Below are 15,844 nucleotides of genomic sequence, written 5' to 3'. Positions count from 1 at the left end.
TTGGTTATATTGACACTGTGGGATACTTAGTTATTTGCAATTCTTCTATGCAAATGTCCGCCATCTTTTCTCTACTCTTTTAAGAATAATAGAAGATCACTGCATCAGCATTTGATTAGGTAAGTACAGAGATAAATACGCTTCATAGTGCATGAATATCGCCTATTTAATTAAAGAAGGGTGACCAAATCGTGAGTAATTAAAAGTTAAATGTTCTTTAGAATTTTCATTTTTTGCTCTATTGCTATCTTATTGAGTAGGTTTCGGCTAACACTGGTGTCAGATTTTATACAAGACGCCTAAAGGCATCTGACATCACTTTTTCTACTACTATTAGTTATTTTATAATCTTACGTACATTACACGTTATACGAACATAAAATAGTGTATGTATAATGTAGTAGTATTTTTCCAGAATTCCTCAAATTATTAAATTATTTTGACTGATTTTTTTAGATAACTAGTACCTAAACTACTTGTGATCTAATTTCGTCTCATTTAATACTTACTAGTTACTACTTTAACGGAATCTTTAACAGAAGAATGGCATACATAAACAACAATACAAACTGAAGTTTCAATCTACGGAGATCATGCATCTGAAAAAATAAAAGGAAAACCAAAGCTGGTATTGTATAATATTCATAAATGCGAAAATCTATCTGACCGTTCTTCCGTCTGTCTGTCATACTTACACGGCTGAACCGTTAGACAAGTTTTATAAAAATTTGAACTAGATATAGAAGATTTAGAATGACCCGAGGTCAAACATGGACTGTAGAATCGTATTTTTTGTAATATATTATGTTCGGTATCTACCTATAATTTAAGTTTCTATTTAACTAATTTGTTTTCATTAAATGTTTTTGCCGAATAAATACAGCCTACATAATTTGTTCACCTTCTGTAATCAAAGGTTCACCATAAAGCGATAAGTAGAGCAACATCAACTTTTTAAAATGATTAATACCTACTAAGTACCTATAAACTGATAATAAATAAGTATCTGCATAAAGAAATAATAAAATTTCAATCCTGTAAGAAGTTTTTAGCAATAGTACTTTAAAAGTGTTGCGCTCTACGAGGGAGCATTATCATACCGATTTTAATTAAATTGAACTAATAAAAGAATGTCTTTGACCCTACCTAGTTTCGCAGCTGCTTCTTACAATAACAACGTCGGGGTCCTTGGCTTTCTAACAAAGTTTCACTTAGTGAAATAATCAGATGGTATGTAAGTAAACATTATCTTTGTTATTAGTTACTAATTGTTTTATTTTCTTTTAACAATTAGAAAAATATAACTGAACATCGATTACAATCTAATTAATTTTCCCTTGCGTTCGTTGTCCATCTTTCCTCCAATCGTGGTCACTCTAATGTTTGAAGTGAGACTGCTTAGGTAGGGAAATAGGTATGTCGTAACATAACCTAGTGCGCCGTAGACACAGCATGCTTACAGTTTAAATCTGATTTCAAATGGATCGGTTGTTTGCCAGTGCTAAAATGTTTTAAATGTCTCTCACATCTGAGTGTATTTCTGGCTTCTTCCTCAATTGCAAGGCGTTGGAGCCCAGGGTCCGCTTGAAACCCGCTCCGCGTTTTGTTTTAAGCAACGTAACAACGTAGGAAAGTGAAAGGATAAGTGTAAAGGTCAGTGAAAACGTTTAATTTTCCCATTTGATTTTCACATTACGTCAAGTCGAGACAAACAGGTCTAGTGAACTAACTTTACAGATAAATTGTTGAGTGTAAGTAGGTAGTTAATTGAATCACGTATTGTTCTTATTTAATGTAAAGAGTTAGGTACTTTTGTATTACAATCAAAAGTACGTGTGGCGCCAATGGGCTCAAATGTTGCATAACGATGTATGAACTTTTTTTTTAATAGTAGCCAAGTGGAAAACAGGAGACAATAGAGGGCGATGGCGGGATCTAATCAATTAAGTAATCAAGACAGTTTGAAAACTGGCCTCGATTTTCTAAATAAAATTTAAAAAAATGTCTAGTACGTATGTATTTCCATAGATAAAAACAATTTTATATAAGTACGAAGTATTTACCTATCTAGCGATAAAAAAATCGAAAATTTGTAGGTATTTCGATGACCTAAGCTTATAAACGAAAATTGTGACCTATAATTTCGTTACTAAATATTATCACATAAAAAAATATAGAAAAAATCAGTAAGTATACCAAGTCATCTTAACTAATAGAGCGTAGCGTACGACAAAACATCAGACAAAAAATGTTTGTAGACCACATCGTGACGTGATCTCAAGAGGAAACTTTTGGACGAAGGAAACCTACCGGGCTGGGAAATGTTATTGTTTTTAGTTCGGTTCGCAACATTTTCGCGAAAACGAAATTAGAACATTAACAAAGCAACAAACGCGGCTACAGCAGTTGGTGGAGTAACGAAACCGATTATAACTTTGTCCCAGGTTTTTGTCCAATAAGAATTGGCGGATAAAAAATTGGTAGGTACCAACTGGGTACTTATCTATGTGCTATTCTTATATATTATAGGTCTATATTCTAAATTCGGACTATCCCTACTAGATATAGGTACACAATAGATAAAAGAATATTATGATATATACACTGTGTTCATTTCATAGGTACCCTTATCCTTACTTAAGTACAAGTAGTATAGAAAATATCAGTACTACCTACATAGACATTACTATTATATAATATTAGCTTTTGCCCGCGGCTTTGCCCGCGTAAATTTCCCACGGGAACTGTTATTTTTTCGGGATGAAAGGTAAGATAAGGTATCTTAGGTTCTTCATTACTCCAATACATGCAAAATTTCAAGAAGATTGGTCGAGTAGATAGAACGTGAAGAGGTAACAAACAAGCAAACTTATAAACTTACCTACTTTCACCTTTAAAATATTAGAAAGTTAAAATTAGAATAATTTTAATTTTATTTATACTATGTACAAATTTTATTTATTTTAGATGAAGAATTTCTGCCGTTGGAGCCCCGTCCTAGTCGTTTCATTAAGTTTCCTATTTATTTGTCTGCTACTATCGACCATCACTGTTGCTGTTCACGCCAAGCTCAAGAATAACGAGAGAGATGATACTAAGGTCAGTTTCACATCCGCAGCTCAGAAGATCCCAGGTTCGACTACCAATGCGGGGAAGTAATATTAGATTAGATAGATGACGACCTCGGTGGCGCAGTGGTAAGATTCTTGCCACTGAACCGAGAGGTCCCGGGTTCGATCCCCGGTCGGGTCATAATGGAAAATGATCTTTTTCTGATTGGCCTGGGTCTTGGATGTATATATGTATTTATTATAAAATATAGTATCGTTGAGTTAGTATCCCATAACACAAATCTCGAACTTGCTTTGGGGCTAGCTCAATCTGTGTGATTTGTCCTATATTTATTATTTGTTTATTTATTGTAAAAATATTATGTTGTAAGTAGTTAAGTGTATGTTTATCGTCAGTCATCGTATACCAATGTTTAGTATAGGCACGTACTACGTACGTACCTACTAGTAGATAGATTCAGTGGGCTCTAAGAGTGCGCCAATAGTTGGGTTTAGGTACACCCAGTACTTTTCCAGTTTATTCCTCAAAAGTAGTTTGTTTGTGTCCCGGACCCACGAGAAAAACTTAGTGTGTGCCGTTGAGTATTGTCCATGTATTTATTTTTAATAAGTACATAAAGCCCTCTATTTAGGTATGAGAGTTTTCGCCGGACTCCATTTTCGACTAGGTAGGTATAAATTCCTAAAGTAGGAAATTAAATAACTATGAGGTACATTTTCCAAACTGTGTACCGACTATTTTTTTTCTTTCAGAGCTCGGTAAACTACAGACTTCCACGTCGAATTATTCCCTTACATTACAAATTGGATCTACGACCCAATATGCAAAATAAGACGTTCGAAGGAAAAGTGAATATAATGGTTAAAACATTGGAACCCACAGATAGTATAACACTACACTCCAATAAATTAAATATAAACTCAGTGTCTTTGAAGGATGTCTCCGGAAAAAACATCGTATTATCCTCAAATCTGACGAATGACAAAAGACAATTTTTAAATATTTATTTGACACATGAAGTTAAGGCGGACTCTTACGTATTGGATATAGATTTTTCTGGAAGCCTGAATGGTTTGGTTGGATTTTATGCGAGCACATTAAAAAACTCAAAGTAAGTCATTTTACAGTCATTTATTAGGTCCTTACATATGAAATTGGCGTTTCGTTGTACTGACCACTTTAATCACAAATTTCTCCTCTTTGGTTAGAAATTCCAAATTCAAATTTATTTAGCTATTTACACATGTATTTGTGATACGTTAACCGTCATTCATTTGTTTTTTTTTCCTTCTGATTTTTCTGCTTGCGTCACTCAGTTTACAAAACGGAAAACTTGAAATATCAAGCGAAAATTGACCCAAAAAAAGTTACTTGTAAGCGTTTGGTGGACTAGTGCCGGTGTCGTTCATTACAGTTTTCTCAAATCTGGCCAGACGATTACGGCAGACGTTGTCAGCAATTGCAAACTATGATGGAAAAGCTAGCTGCTAAACAACCGAGGCTAGTCAATCGCTCCACGCCACTGCTGCTTCACGACAACGCTAGACCACACACTGCACAACAGACGGCTACCAAATTAGAGGAGCTTCAATTGGAATGTCTAAGACATCCACCGTAGGTACTCTCCGGACCTTGCTCCAACATATTACCATTTTTTTCGAAAATTGAATAACTTCTTCCAAGGGAAAAACTCCGATCAAAACCGCCTTCAAAGATTTTATTGATTCCCGTCCGAATGGTTTTTTAGTAAAGGGATCAATGAACTACCTATGAGATGGCTAAAGTGCATAGATAATAATGGTTCTTACTTTAATTAAATAAATATATTATATTAAAAAATATTCGACTTTTTGTTCCTCCTATACCAAACGCCAATTTCATATGAGGACTTAATATTTAGTTTCACCTGTCCCGATGTTTGTATGTCTGTCTAAAATCAAATCTTACAAACGGAAGTAGTGTGTTGTCAATGACAATACATTATTATGACATGACCCAACGTGAGCTCAGGATCGGCTTCAGATGAGGGAACTGCTTAACTACTTATTATTCCGTGATTAACTATGGACATGATTTTTTTATCAAAAGTTGAATGCATCAAGATATCATTGAATACAATAAAGCAGTTGTGGGAAAATGTCATTTTTGATAAAAACTATTCTAAACATTTTAAAAGTAAATACTGAAATAAATAATCAGTCATACATAACAAATCTTATATTGATAGGGATGTGTTGTTGCTGAAATGACCTCGGTGGCGCGGTGATAAAGTTTTTGCCACTGAACCGAGAGGTCCCGGGTTCGATCCCCGGTCGGGTCATGATGGAAAATGATCTTTTTCTGATTGGCCCGAGTCTTGGATGTTTATCTATATATATTTGTTATAAAATATAGTATCGTTGAGTTAGTATCCCATAACACAAGTCTCGAACTTACTTTGGGTCTAGCTCAATCTATGCGTGATTTGTCCTAATATATTTATTTATCTATTATAATTCCCTATGTATGCTTAGATCTTTAAAACAACGCAACGGAATTTGATGCGGGTTTTTTTTTTCAAGATAGTGTAATTCCTAAAGAAGATTTAGGTGTATAATTTACCAAGCGGAGCCAGGATGGGTCGCTAGTTACATATCTAAAATAGCGTCATACCAAATCTCTTTGGTATGAAGCTATAATAGTTGTATAATGTTTATGTATCAGATCAGTTACCTATTGTATTCTCACAGTAGGTAATTACGTACCTACTGCATAGTTTAAAAAAAACACTTGTGAAACTTCACTGTCATTTTTATAGCATCAATATTTTTTCGAAATGACATTGTCCAAATGTCATGATTATGTCTGACAGCGGAACTAGTGATAAAAATCAACAACTCTATTATCGATAGCTGACCATGAAAATCACTTAAAATATTGACAGTGCTTTTCGATGCTCAAAACGAAGTAATACAATCGGATAAGTGAAATAGATTTATCGATAGCGTTACATAGAATGTGTATAATTTGACGTGTGGTTCCGACTACTTCTGCCCTAGAAATTCCTATTCCGTTATTCATAAAAAAGTTAAAATACACTTTAAGCTAAAATATGTTTTGACTTTTGTCACTATCGCAATTCATAATAATTGTCATTCACTGAAAGAGACAAAACATATCTTATCTTAAAGTGTGTTTCAACTTTTTTATGAATAATAAGGCTAGAATACGAGTAGGTACTTCTTTTCTTTTTCTTTGGTATGAATAGAAGGATTTACGCAGACGTCGTTTGAAACATTGCCTTGGCAGCTAATGGGCAACAATGGAACTGCCAAGGAGAGCTGTCGCCGCTTGTAAAATTAAAGCTAAATTAAAAAATTAAAGTTTACTTTTCAAGCTACCCTGAGCTTCGTGGTGTGACAGCCTCAAATATATCCTTGTTTTGATATCAAAGACTATCGCATGTCAATAATATTGATATTGTAGACTACTATCGATAGTTTTTTTACGTAAGTAGGTACTATCAGCAACACTGCACTTTCCTTACATGATACTGACTGACAGTGACAGCTGAGCTGACTGATATAAAAACTTTACTGTAGGTAGGTACCTACCTAATCAATCAGCTGATGATATCGCAAAATTTGTATGTTTGAATTTCATTATTTTGTTGTTTAACTTCTTAATGAACATTTTTCGATATAGAATATTAAGCAACATCAATCTTAAATTGATAAAACCGGTATTATCTAGATCGTATTTTGTCGAAATGGAAAAGCCAGTAGAACCAATCCCAGAAAGATTATCACCATTCGTACGTCCTGTTCACTACACCCTCGCGCTAAAACCTGACCTCAGTACCGGCTTATTTAAAGGAAACGTTTTAATTGATGTTGTAGTTAAACAGGAAAAGAACTTCCTTTACCTTCATACCAAATTCTTAAACATAAAAAGTCTTAGAGTTCTTCACGATGATGTTGAAGTTCCAATTGCAAAGTTTTGTGAAGTTAAGCAGAATGAGCAACTTGTGATTAATTTTAATAACTGCCTCAGTCCTGGAAACTATCAAGTAGACATTAATTTTGATGGGGACTTAACTCGCAACATTGTTGGATTTTACTTATCACACTTAAAAGATAACAGGTGAGTTTAATATTCTACGGCACTTAGTATTTGTAAACTCATATCTATTCTCATTAGCGTTGTTGATGTTGTTTAAAATGACTTACCTGTCTTTATTGCGCCCATTTTAATTAGAATTCATAATAAAATAATTTTACCTGCTGCATTTCTCTTAAGGCTGATTTACACTAAGTGAGTGAATGCTCATTCTATTCCCACTCGGGGTGTGTAACCTGTAGTCAGCCAATGCCAGACAGTGCTTGGTGTAAATTCAAGGTGTATGCCAGGCATTACTCTGTGATAAAATTTTGAAGATTCAACTGTGATTTTACAAATGCCCCCAACCCTTCTTGCTTTTGTTGCCTATAACTTACCTAGGCTATGTGTCGCCTCGTACGACTTCTGTGGGAGGATATGGAGTAAAGCATGTGTTCCATGACAATATTTTAAACAATAGTATAATCTTAGTTAACATCACTACTTACATCTTTCCAGAAAGATGGTTGCGAGTAAGTTCCAGCCCACATATGCGCGTCAAGCATTTCCCTGCTTTGATGAGCCAGATTTCAAAGCCACTTTTGATATTACTCTCACCAAACCTACATCCTATGTGGCACTCTCTAATATGAATGTAAGATCACTTGTAAGGTAAACTATGCTACTTAATTTCATATATAGTGTGATAGTGACTTACCCAATGGGTAAAACTCCTCTGTCCACTCTTCTGTTTTCAGGCTGTATATCATAAACCATAATAGATAGACAGTTGGATTTTCACAGGTGATGTATTTCTGCTGCTCCTATAACAATGTATACTAAAAAACAATAAAATAATTATTTAAAGGGGCTCCCATACAATACACTTGATATTTTGCCATTTTTATAGAAAATGGTGCACAAGTTGACTTCTGGAAGGTTTCATTTTTAAACCTATTTACAATATTTGCTAACAACAATTATATTCCTACTAATATTATAAATGTGAAAGTTTACTAGTATGTATGTTTGTTACTCTTTCATGCAAAATTTACTAGACTGAATAGAACCTGGAAAACACATACTTTTTGTCCCAAAATTCCCATGGTAACGAAGCCCCGGGGCACAGCCAGTGTTTTTATATGAGATTTCATTTATGGATTTTCTTATAATGAAGAAATAAATTATTAATTTTTAGGAGGTATCCAGAGTGAGGGATGATGTATTGGACATGGATTCTGTAACATTTGCACGCAGTGTGCCAATGTCAACTTATCTTGCGTGTTTCGTTGTCTGTGATTTTGACTTCAAAGAAACAGAAGTTGATTCAATGGGAATTGGTAAAAACTTTGTACTGCGCTCCTTTGCCCAAAAAGGCCAGACAAATAAGATAGATTTTGCTCTAGACATTGGGAAGAGAGTAACAGAATTCTACATTAAATACTATGAAGTGCCATTTCCACTTCCCAAATTAGGTAAGTATTATTTTTTTACATGTAAGCAATTAATGGGCTCTACACATGTAGTAATGGTTCGATTTGTCGCTGCAACCGAGAAGCATGCATGCGTCTATGTAAGGAGAGACCCTACTACTTCTCTTTTTATTAGGTATATGCATCTCTTGATTGTAGTGACATGTCAAATTGCACCATGTGTCGACAATTTTAATTTCCAATTAAGTATTGCATTCAGACAAATATGGATGGACGGACGGGATATGGTCATTTGACCATATCCCGATTATATTGAAATGTTAAATATTAGCTTTGTTATGAAATTTTAAACACACACACAAATTGAATAATAGAAGATCCATGTCCTGCCAATATGCCAATAGGCATACAAAGTCAAGAAACAATGACACACCCAGTGTAGTAATGTTATCTATATATTTAACTTGTATTTTTCAGATATGATTGCGATTCCCGACTACCAATCAGGCGCCACGGAGCACTGGGGTCTGATTACATACCGGGAGACGTCATTCTTAGTAGATGAGACCACGTCTTCCTCCCGAAATAAGGTTGCTGTAGCTAACACAATTGCACATGAGTTGGCTCACATGTGGTTCGGAAACCTGGGTAAATATATACTAGTATATCACTACATAACTAAGTCGCTACGCTTCGCTAACATAGTATATAACTAAGTCGCTTCCCGCTGACTGCCCCTATGTATGCTTAGATCTTTAAAACTACGCAACAGATTTTGATGTGTGTTTTTAAATAGATAGTGTGATTCCTCAGGAAGGTTTTATTCGAGCGAAGCAGGGACGGGCCGCTAGTTTATTTGTCCGAAGCTACGCCCGCAGTAGCCTACGTTTGACCTCGAATCATCAATTATATATCTAAATATTTCAAATTTCATGCAAATCGGCTCAGAAGTATGGCTGTGAAAGCGTGACAAACTGAATTTCGCATTAATAATATTCGTGTCCAGTCTGCCCGTGGAAAAAAATTGAATAAAATGTACCATATATTGTTCTTCTTCTATATGAATTTTTTTTCCCTATCCCAGTTTCTACTATTTACCTAATCCTCGTCAAAACCTTCCCGACCAGTAATTTTCGTAAAATAATGGATCTAAGTAGCCAAGTGGGACAGAACTGCAAAAATCATAGTAAAGTCACGTATTTACTCTTATTTTAGTGACATTGAAATGGTGGGATGAACTCTGGCTGAACGAAGGATTTGCGACTTACATGCAAGTGAAAGCCTTGGACTCTGTGGAGCCTTCTTGGACAATGGTATGTACTTGCATGATCATTGGTGGTGTGTGGTCCCGCCCTAGAATAGGATCACTCTATTTCATCCCGTGAATGTCGTACAAGTCAAGTACCCTGGGCTTCACAGCCACAAATGATACCAAAATCAAGATGAGAGTTATTGGACATCGTGACATGGATCCGTTTGTTGTTTTGTTGATTATGATAATCATGACCCAATAGTGCACCCCGGATCGGCTCCCGACGAAAGAACTCCTAAATGGTGATATTTTTGTCACGCGTTAAATGCAACATGTTCTCTCTGATGACAATAAAAGCTTATATCAAAAGTATTATTTTTATACATTTTATACAATTTTTTTTTTATTTCAGTTGGACCAGTTCCTAACGAAAACGCTCCATTCGGTACTGGTGACGGACGCCAAGCTGTCCAGCCACCCCATCGTGCAGACCGTGGACACTCCGGACCAAATCACTTCCATTTTTGACGCCATATCTTATAACAAAGTAAGTGGGATCATGATGAAATCAATACAAAAAGTTTATTTAATCAAAAGAGACTAATAGACTGGTGTGATAAAATGCACATTTTTTTAAATAAATTACTTGTGTCCACATTATGAAAACGAACGTTGAGCGCTGTCCAGATTTCTATACTGCACTGGTTACATTTAGATGATTAAATCGTGATGCGTTCCATATTCAAATATTGTTTCACATGTCTAATGAGATTCCCCGCCGAATTCGTAATAACGTTTCACATGACAAATGAACCCGTACGAAGCTGGGCCATCTCACTAAAATAAATAAAATGTTTTGTCTTAGGGTTCGTCAGTGTTGCGTATGTTGGAAGGCTTCGTTGGCGCGGAGAACTTTCGCCGCGGCGTCTCGGACTATCTCAAGAAGTACATGTTCGGGAACACGGTCACTCAGGACCTGCTGTCGTCCTTGGAGCCCTACTTCAAGGTCGACAACCCTCAACTGGATCTCAAGTAAATATCGCTTAATAATGATCTTATATAGTCGTCCACTCTTGTCAGAGTGGTCGTGATTATGTGTCGGTATTTTTAGGCTTGGTTGGTACTCTTGCGAAAGCCTGTTTATGACTTTTCTTGAACGTTCAATTGATGGATATTGTGTAGCACTTTTGATGAGAATGATCCATCTATCGTTGGGTGATAGACCAGGTGCCTAATCGTCATATCGGATTTCGTTAGGTAAATGTACTAACAAATAGTACTCTCGCACCAAAAGTGAGATTACAAAAAAAAACGTAAAAAGGGCACAACCCAGGCAACTGCCATATTTTCCTTTAAATTACTCAAAAGAACATAACATTATTTTTTATTTTAGGTATATAATGGATACGTGGACACGCCAAATGGGCTACCCTCTCCTCACATTGGCAAAGGGCAAGGACCCTAACACCTTCGTCATTACACAGTCGCGCTTCTTGCTCAACCCCGACGCTAAATATGAAAACGATTCAGAGTACAAGTAAGTTTTCAGTAACTTCAATAATTATTTCAATGACTGTTTAATTATAAGGCGACATTTGTAAACTTTTGTATTCGAAATATTTTTTTTTATTTCATGTATAAGATATTTTATATAGTACTGATATTTTTTTACCGCAGTTATCGTTGGTTTGTGCCAATAACGTACAAGACTAACAAAGGAACGAGCGAAAAAATTTTATGGTTTTCGGATAAAGCGAATGAAGGTAATACATGTTTTCAGAGTTAGATATTTGTTTTATTTTGTAAATAAGTACATGTACATTGAATATCTAAATTCTATAAATATAATTACGCTATCATATCAAGCGCATCCGGAAATATTAGGAAAACGTATAAAGTAATGTTTTCGTTTTTTTAGTGACCTTGAAATTAAATGCCGACGAAAGCTGGCTGAAAATTAATAACAATCAAGTTGGTTACTACCGTGTCAACTATCCGGAAGATATGTGGCGGGAACTTATTGAACAGCTCAAGGAAAAGACAAACAAACAGGTATGAATATTCACTCACTTCGTTTTTCCTCGGATACGACTTGTATGTTGTTATGATTCTGCGTTTTCTGATTTTTTTAATTCGACCGTCGAACCTTTTGGTAGTGCCATCAAAATATAATAAAATCGTTACATGGATGTTTCACATAGATAAAATAGATTAGAAGATTAATTGCATTACTACATAAAAAGTTGAAAACATGCAAGAACGTGTTATACAGCTATAAATAAATATACATACTGATCGATTGCACTTTTTATTTCAGCTCACAATATCGGATCGAGCGCATTTACTAAACGAAGTTTTCGCCCTCGCAGAGGCGCGCGTGGTGCCCTACGAGCTGGCCCTGGACCTCACCTGCTACCTGCCTCAGGAACAGGATTACGTCCCGTGGAATACCGCCACGGCTATCTTTACAGACCTCTCGAAGAAACTACGTAACACGCCGGCTTACGATGATCTAATGGTATAAATATTTTCTCTTTTAACGGAGTTTAATGAGATTCGTATAGTTGTTCATAGGCGAAACAGCTGCCAGCGTCGACAGTGCAGTCAGGGTTGTCACAAAATATGAAACATGAGATTATATTATAATTAAATTTTAAGCCACAGCCCATCAAATTTAAATTAAAATTCAAATCATTTATTCAGAAATTAGACCTTCACAGGCACTTTTTCTCGTCAATCTTTATATATAGCGTTAGTACATCATTTAGCGTTTAATTTTATCTACTTTTTTTGTAGGTGTATGTACAAAAGTTGATAACACCATTGTATGAATCGCAAAGCTGGGAGAAGATCTCAGGAAGTATTATCGATGGGTAAGTTTAGCACGGAATTGTAACATTTTGCCCAAATATCACAACTTAATTTCATTGTCACACGTCTCGTAATGGGACAGTGTTTATTTTCGTTTAAAAAGTGGCACACCTGTGGCGATACCGCTTACCCCACTCGTCTGCCTCATCCCCGCGTATCGTTACACAATTTTTGTTTATAAAATGTCAATAAGGCTCTTTGTTTTTGCTTTGTGGTTTCAATGTAATACTTTTCGAGTACGTATAGGTATTCCACAATGACACAACGAATAATTTTGTAGGTTGCTTCGCTCGAAGGTTCTTCGAACGGCAGCGTGGTGTTCATTACCAGCGGCCGTAGAGCGCGTGCGCTCGCAGCTGCGCGCCTGGCTGCGGCACCCCGCCTCGCTCGCCGCGGGGATAGAGCCCGACTTGCGGGACTTCGTCTATTATGAGGGTGAGCGTCAGTACTAACTGCGGCGTGGTGTTCATTAACGGTGGCCGAAGAATGCGTCACTACAAAAAGTACGAATAAATTTGTGTCTATGTCAAATTCTTTATGATCGAAGACATTTCCCATCTTTATGATCGAAGTTTTTTACGGAAATTTCTTTTTTGACACAAGCTTTCATTGTTGTCAGAGAGATCTTATTACATTCAATGCGTGACTAAAAATCATGTACCTACATGCAATAAACCGATAAGGAGTTCGTCGTTCATGGGTGCAATATCTGGCTAATCATAATAATGTATTGTCATCCAAATTAAACGTGTGTACAAATTTCAGCTCTATCGGGTGAAGATCTGCTTCAAAATTGAATTAAATTTTCACCCGAATATAGGTACATTACTTACATACATATACTGCAAGGTTAAATAAAAGCTTGTAAAAGTTGTAGTATTGTATTTATGTGAGTAAATTTTTATGTTTGTATATAGGAATGAAGTCAGCAACTCAGGAAGAGTGGGACAGGATGTGGGAGATCTACCAGCGCGAGGAGGATGCGCAGGAGCAGGCCAAGCTGCGCGCTGCGCTCTCTGCGCCGAGCGACACCAGTATACTGATGAGGTCAGTCCTAACGACCACTTACAGTAATTGCATACAGAAATTGTATACAAATCTATGTCAACAGATTTCAGCAGAAATCTCCTCCACTAACTGTAGATGTATATAGATATAGCAAAAGTAAATAATGTTGTTCCTCATGGCTGAGGATCGTGGTCATCACGTGCAATGAAACACATACCACGACTTTCTTGACACTATTAATTGAGTGGTTTGACTGAGCGATGAAGAAGTCATCGCATACACGTGTTGGTAATAAACCAAAGTGCAAGTTTCCTCACGATTGTTTAATACGTAATCATACATAATAAATAATCATAGGCTAATTTTATTTTAGTATGAAGGACCAATGTCACGTGTATTTTTTATTAAATGTGAATGTGACAAATGACGTCAGAATGGAACACCACGGTTTTACAGTCAATAGACGACATGGTCCTGTAATAGTACTACATCATCTAAGGGTCAGTCGTTCATGTCACAATTAACATATTTCCTTACTTGAAACTTAGGTACTGGCCACTAAGAATGATGTAAAAAGTAACGAAAATTACTACTAATACTAATACTAATACTACTAATTTAATAATAATATTAAATGATGTATTACTCCCCTGTATTAAATTCTTTCTACGAGTTTGTATTTGTTATGTACCTACATTATTATTGATGTTACTATGTTCGAGTGGAATTTAGCAACTGTAGCAACTGTAGCAACTCAATTTTGAAACATACCATCAACCAATTGAGCTGTATTTGCTCAAGCAATATTCAAACGCCTAATAATTTGTACCATATCACCTGGTGATAGAAATAAATTGAAATCATCTTCAACTATATTTATTTATTCTGACCCCAGGTACTTAACCCTCAGCTGGGATGAGAAGAACATTCGAAGCCAGGACTATCTGAACGTATTGCAGCATATCGCGATGAATCCATCTGGCACTTCACTAGTTTGGAGCGAGGTGCGGGCAAACTGGCCTCGACTAGTGGAACGGTTCACGCTGAACAGCCGATACCTCGGAGGGTTGATACCTGGGATCACTAGCAGCTTCAACACTGACGCTCAGCTGAAAGAGGTAAGTAGTGCGAGAAAGAGATACTCTTTACAAGCTCTTATTCGGACGCATGTCACGCCACAAGATAAATTTAATTGTTATAATTGCTATAGCAGTAATTGCTATAGCGGTTACTATGTTGGAGTGGAATCTTGCGACTCAATTTTAAAACAGCAATATGTTCAACCGATTGAGCTAAAATGTTGTATACACGTTTAGTTTTTCCCTTCCCGGCGTCGGCTCCCGGCGTTCCCGCGTCCTCTTCCCTCTTAAAGGTTTTTACTGCATGGTCATGTTATTTGTCACGCGTTAAATTCCATGAGATGTCTTTGACTTGATCTTTGAGAGGTCACTATTACGGAAGTTAAACGTGTGATAAGATGTACCTTACATTATCTCGAGTAACACAGCCTACATTTATGACTGCATTCACGTTATTTTTTTACATATTTTGTTTTAATCTTTGACAGATGGAAGACTTTTTCGCCCAGTACCCTCAGGCAGGGGCGGGCGAAACGGCACGAAGACGCGCTTTAGAGACCGTGCGAAACAATGTTCAATGGCACAACACACAACAAGAAAAAGTTGCCGCCTGGCTTCGCAAGCCCACTATGTAATCTATACCCTAATTACAACACCGTTAAATTGAAAATATACTGTTTGATTGTACTCATTATTCGAAATCAAAACTGAATCTCGAATTAATCGATCCAATATAAGAAGTTACGGATCCTTAAAAAGGTCATATTTTTTCTAGAAGCTTTAACTTGCTTTGTTTTAGACATATTTTTTAACGTTATATATTGACCTTCCCTTAGAATAATAATTATAAATAATAATTGTCAGAATTTTTTGACGTCAAATAAAACTATGAATGATCTTTTTTTATTTTAATTTGTACAAGTACCTTGAATTGAAAAGTGCAAAATTGCACAAAGTCTTCTATAGTAGAAATATATGGTGAAATAAATAGAAAATTTAAAATTCTTATTTGTATATTTCTAAAAAAATATATAACTCCATTGCACCGATAC

The 15,844-nt window shown here is 36.0% G+C and overlaps 1 protein-coding gene across 3 annotated transcripts; it reads left to right on the top strand.

Annotated features, from left to right (window-relative positions):
* Positions 1–1,432: 1,432 nt before the first annotated feature.
* LOC128676819 (glutamyl aminopeptidase-like) lies at positions 1,433–15,796 on the top strand. Of its 3 annotated transcripts, XM_053757193.2 has the most exons (18): positions 1,433–1,653; positions 2,968–3,099; positions 3,825–4,183; positions 7,669–7,804; positions 8,348–8,624; positions 9,060–9,230; positions 9,798–9,895; positions 10,247–10,381; positions 10,700–10,866; positions 11,228–11,371; positions 11,512–11,597; positions 11,753–11,886; positions 12,152–12,352; positions 12,631–12,707; positions 12,986–13,140; positions 13,623–13,752; positions 14,609–14,831; positions 15,281–15,796. In XM_053757193.2, exons 2-18 carry the CDS (start codon positions 2,968–2,970, stop codon positions 15,425–15,427), a joined length of 2,772 nt encoding a protein of 923 aa, XP_053613168.1. In that variant the 5' UTR covers positions 1,433–1,653; the 3' UTR covers positions 15,428–15,796. The 3 variants fall into 3 exon arrangements, with proteins under 3 accessions (XP_053613168.1, XP_053613169.1, XP_053613170.1); XM_053757194.2 differs by lacking the exons at positions 1,433–1,653; positions 2,968–3,099; positions 3,825–4,183 and adding an exon at positions 6,640–7,194; XM_053757195.2 differs by lacking the exons at positions 1,433–1,653; positions 2,968–3,099; positions 3,825–4,183 and having other exon boundaries at positions 7,683–7,821.
* The last annotated feature ends 48 nt before the right edge of the window (positions 15,797–15,844 follow it).

This window comes from Plodia interpunctella, chromosome 16 (assembly GCF_027563975.2).
Source record: "Plodia interpunctella isolate USDA-ARS_2022_Savannah chromosome 16, ilPloInte3.2, whole genome shotgun sequence".
Classification (NCBI taxonomy): domain Eukaryota; kingdom Metazoa; phylum Arthropoda; class Insecta; order Lepidoptera; family Pyralidae; genus Plodia; species Plodia interpunctella.
Note: the sequence above shows the minus strand (reverse complement) of the source record. Positions and strands in the feature narration are given on the sequence as shown.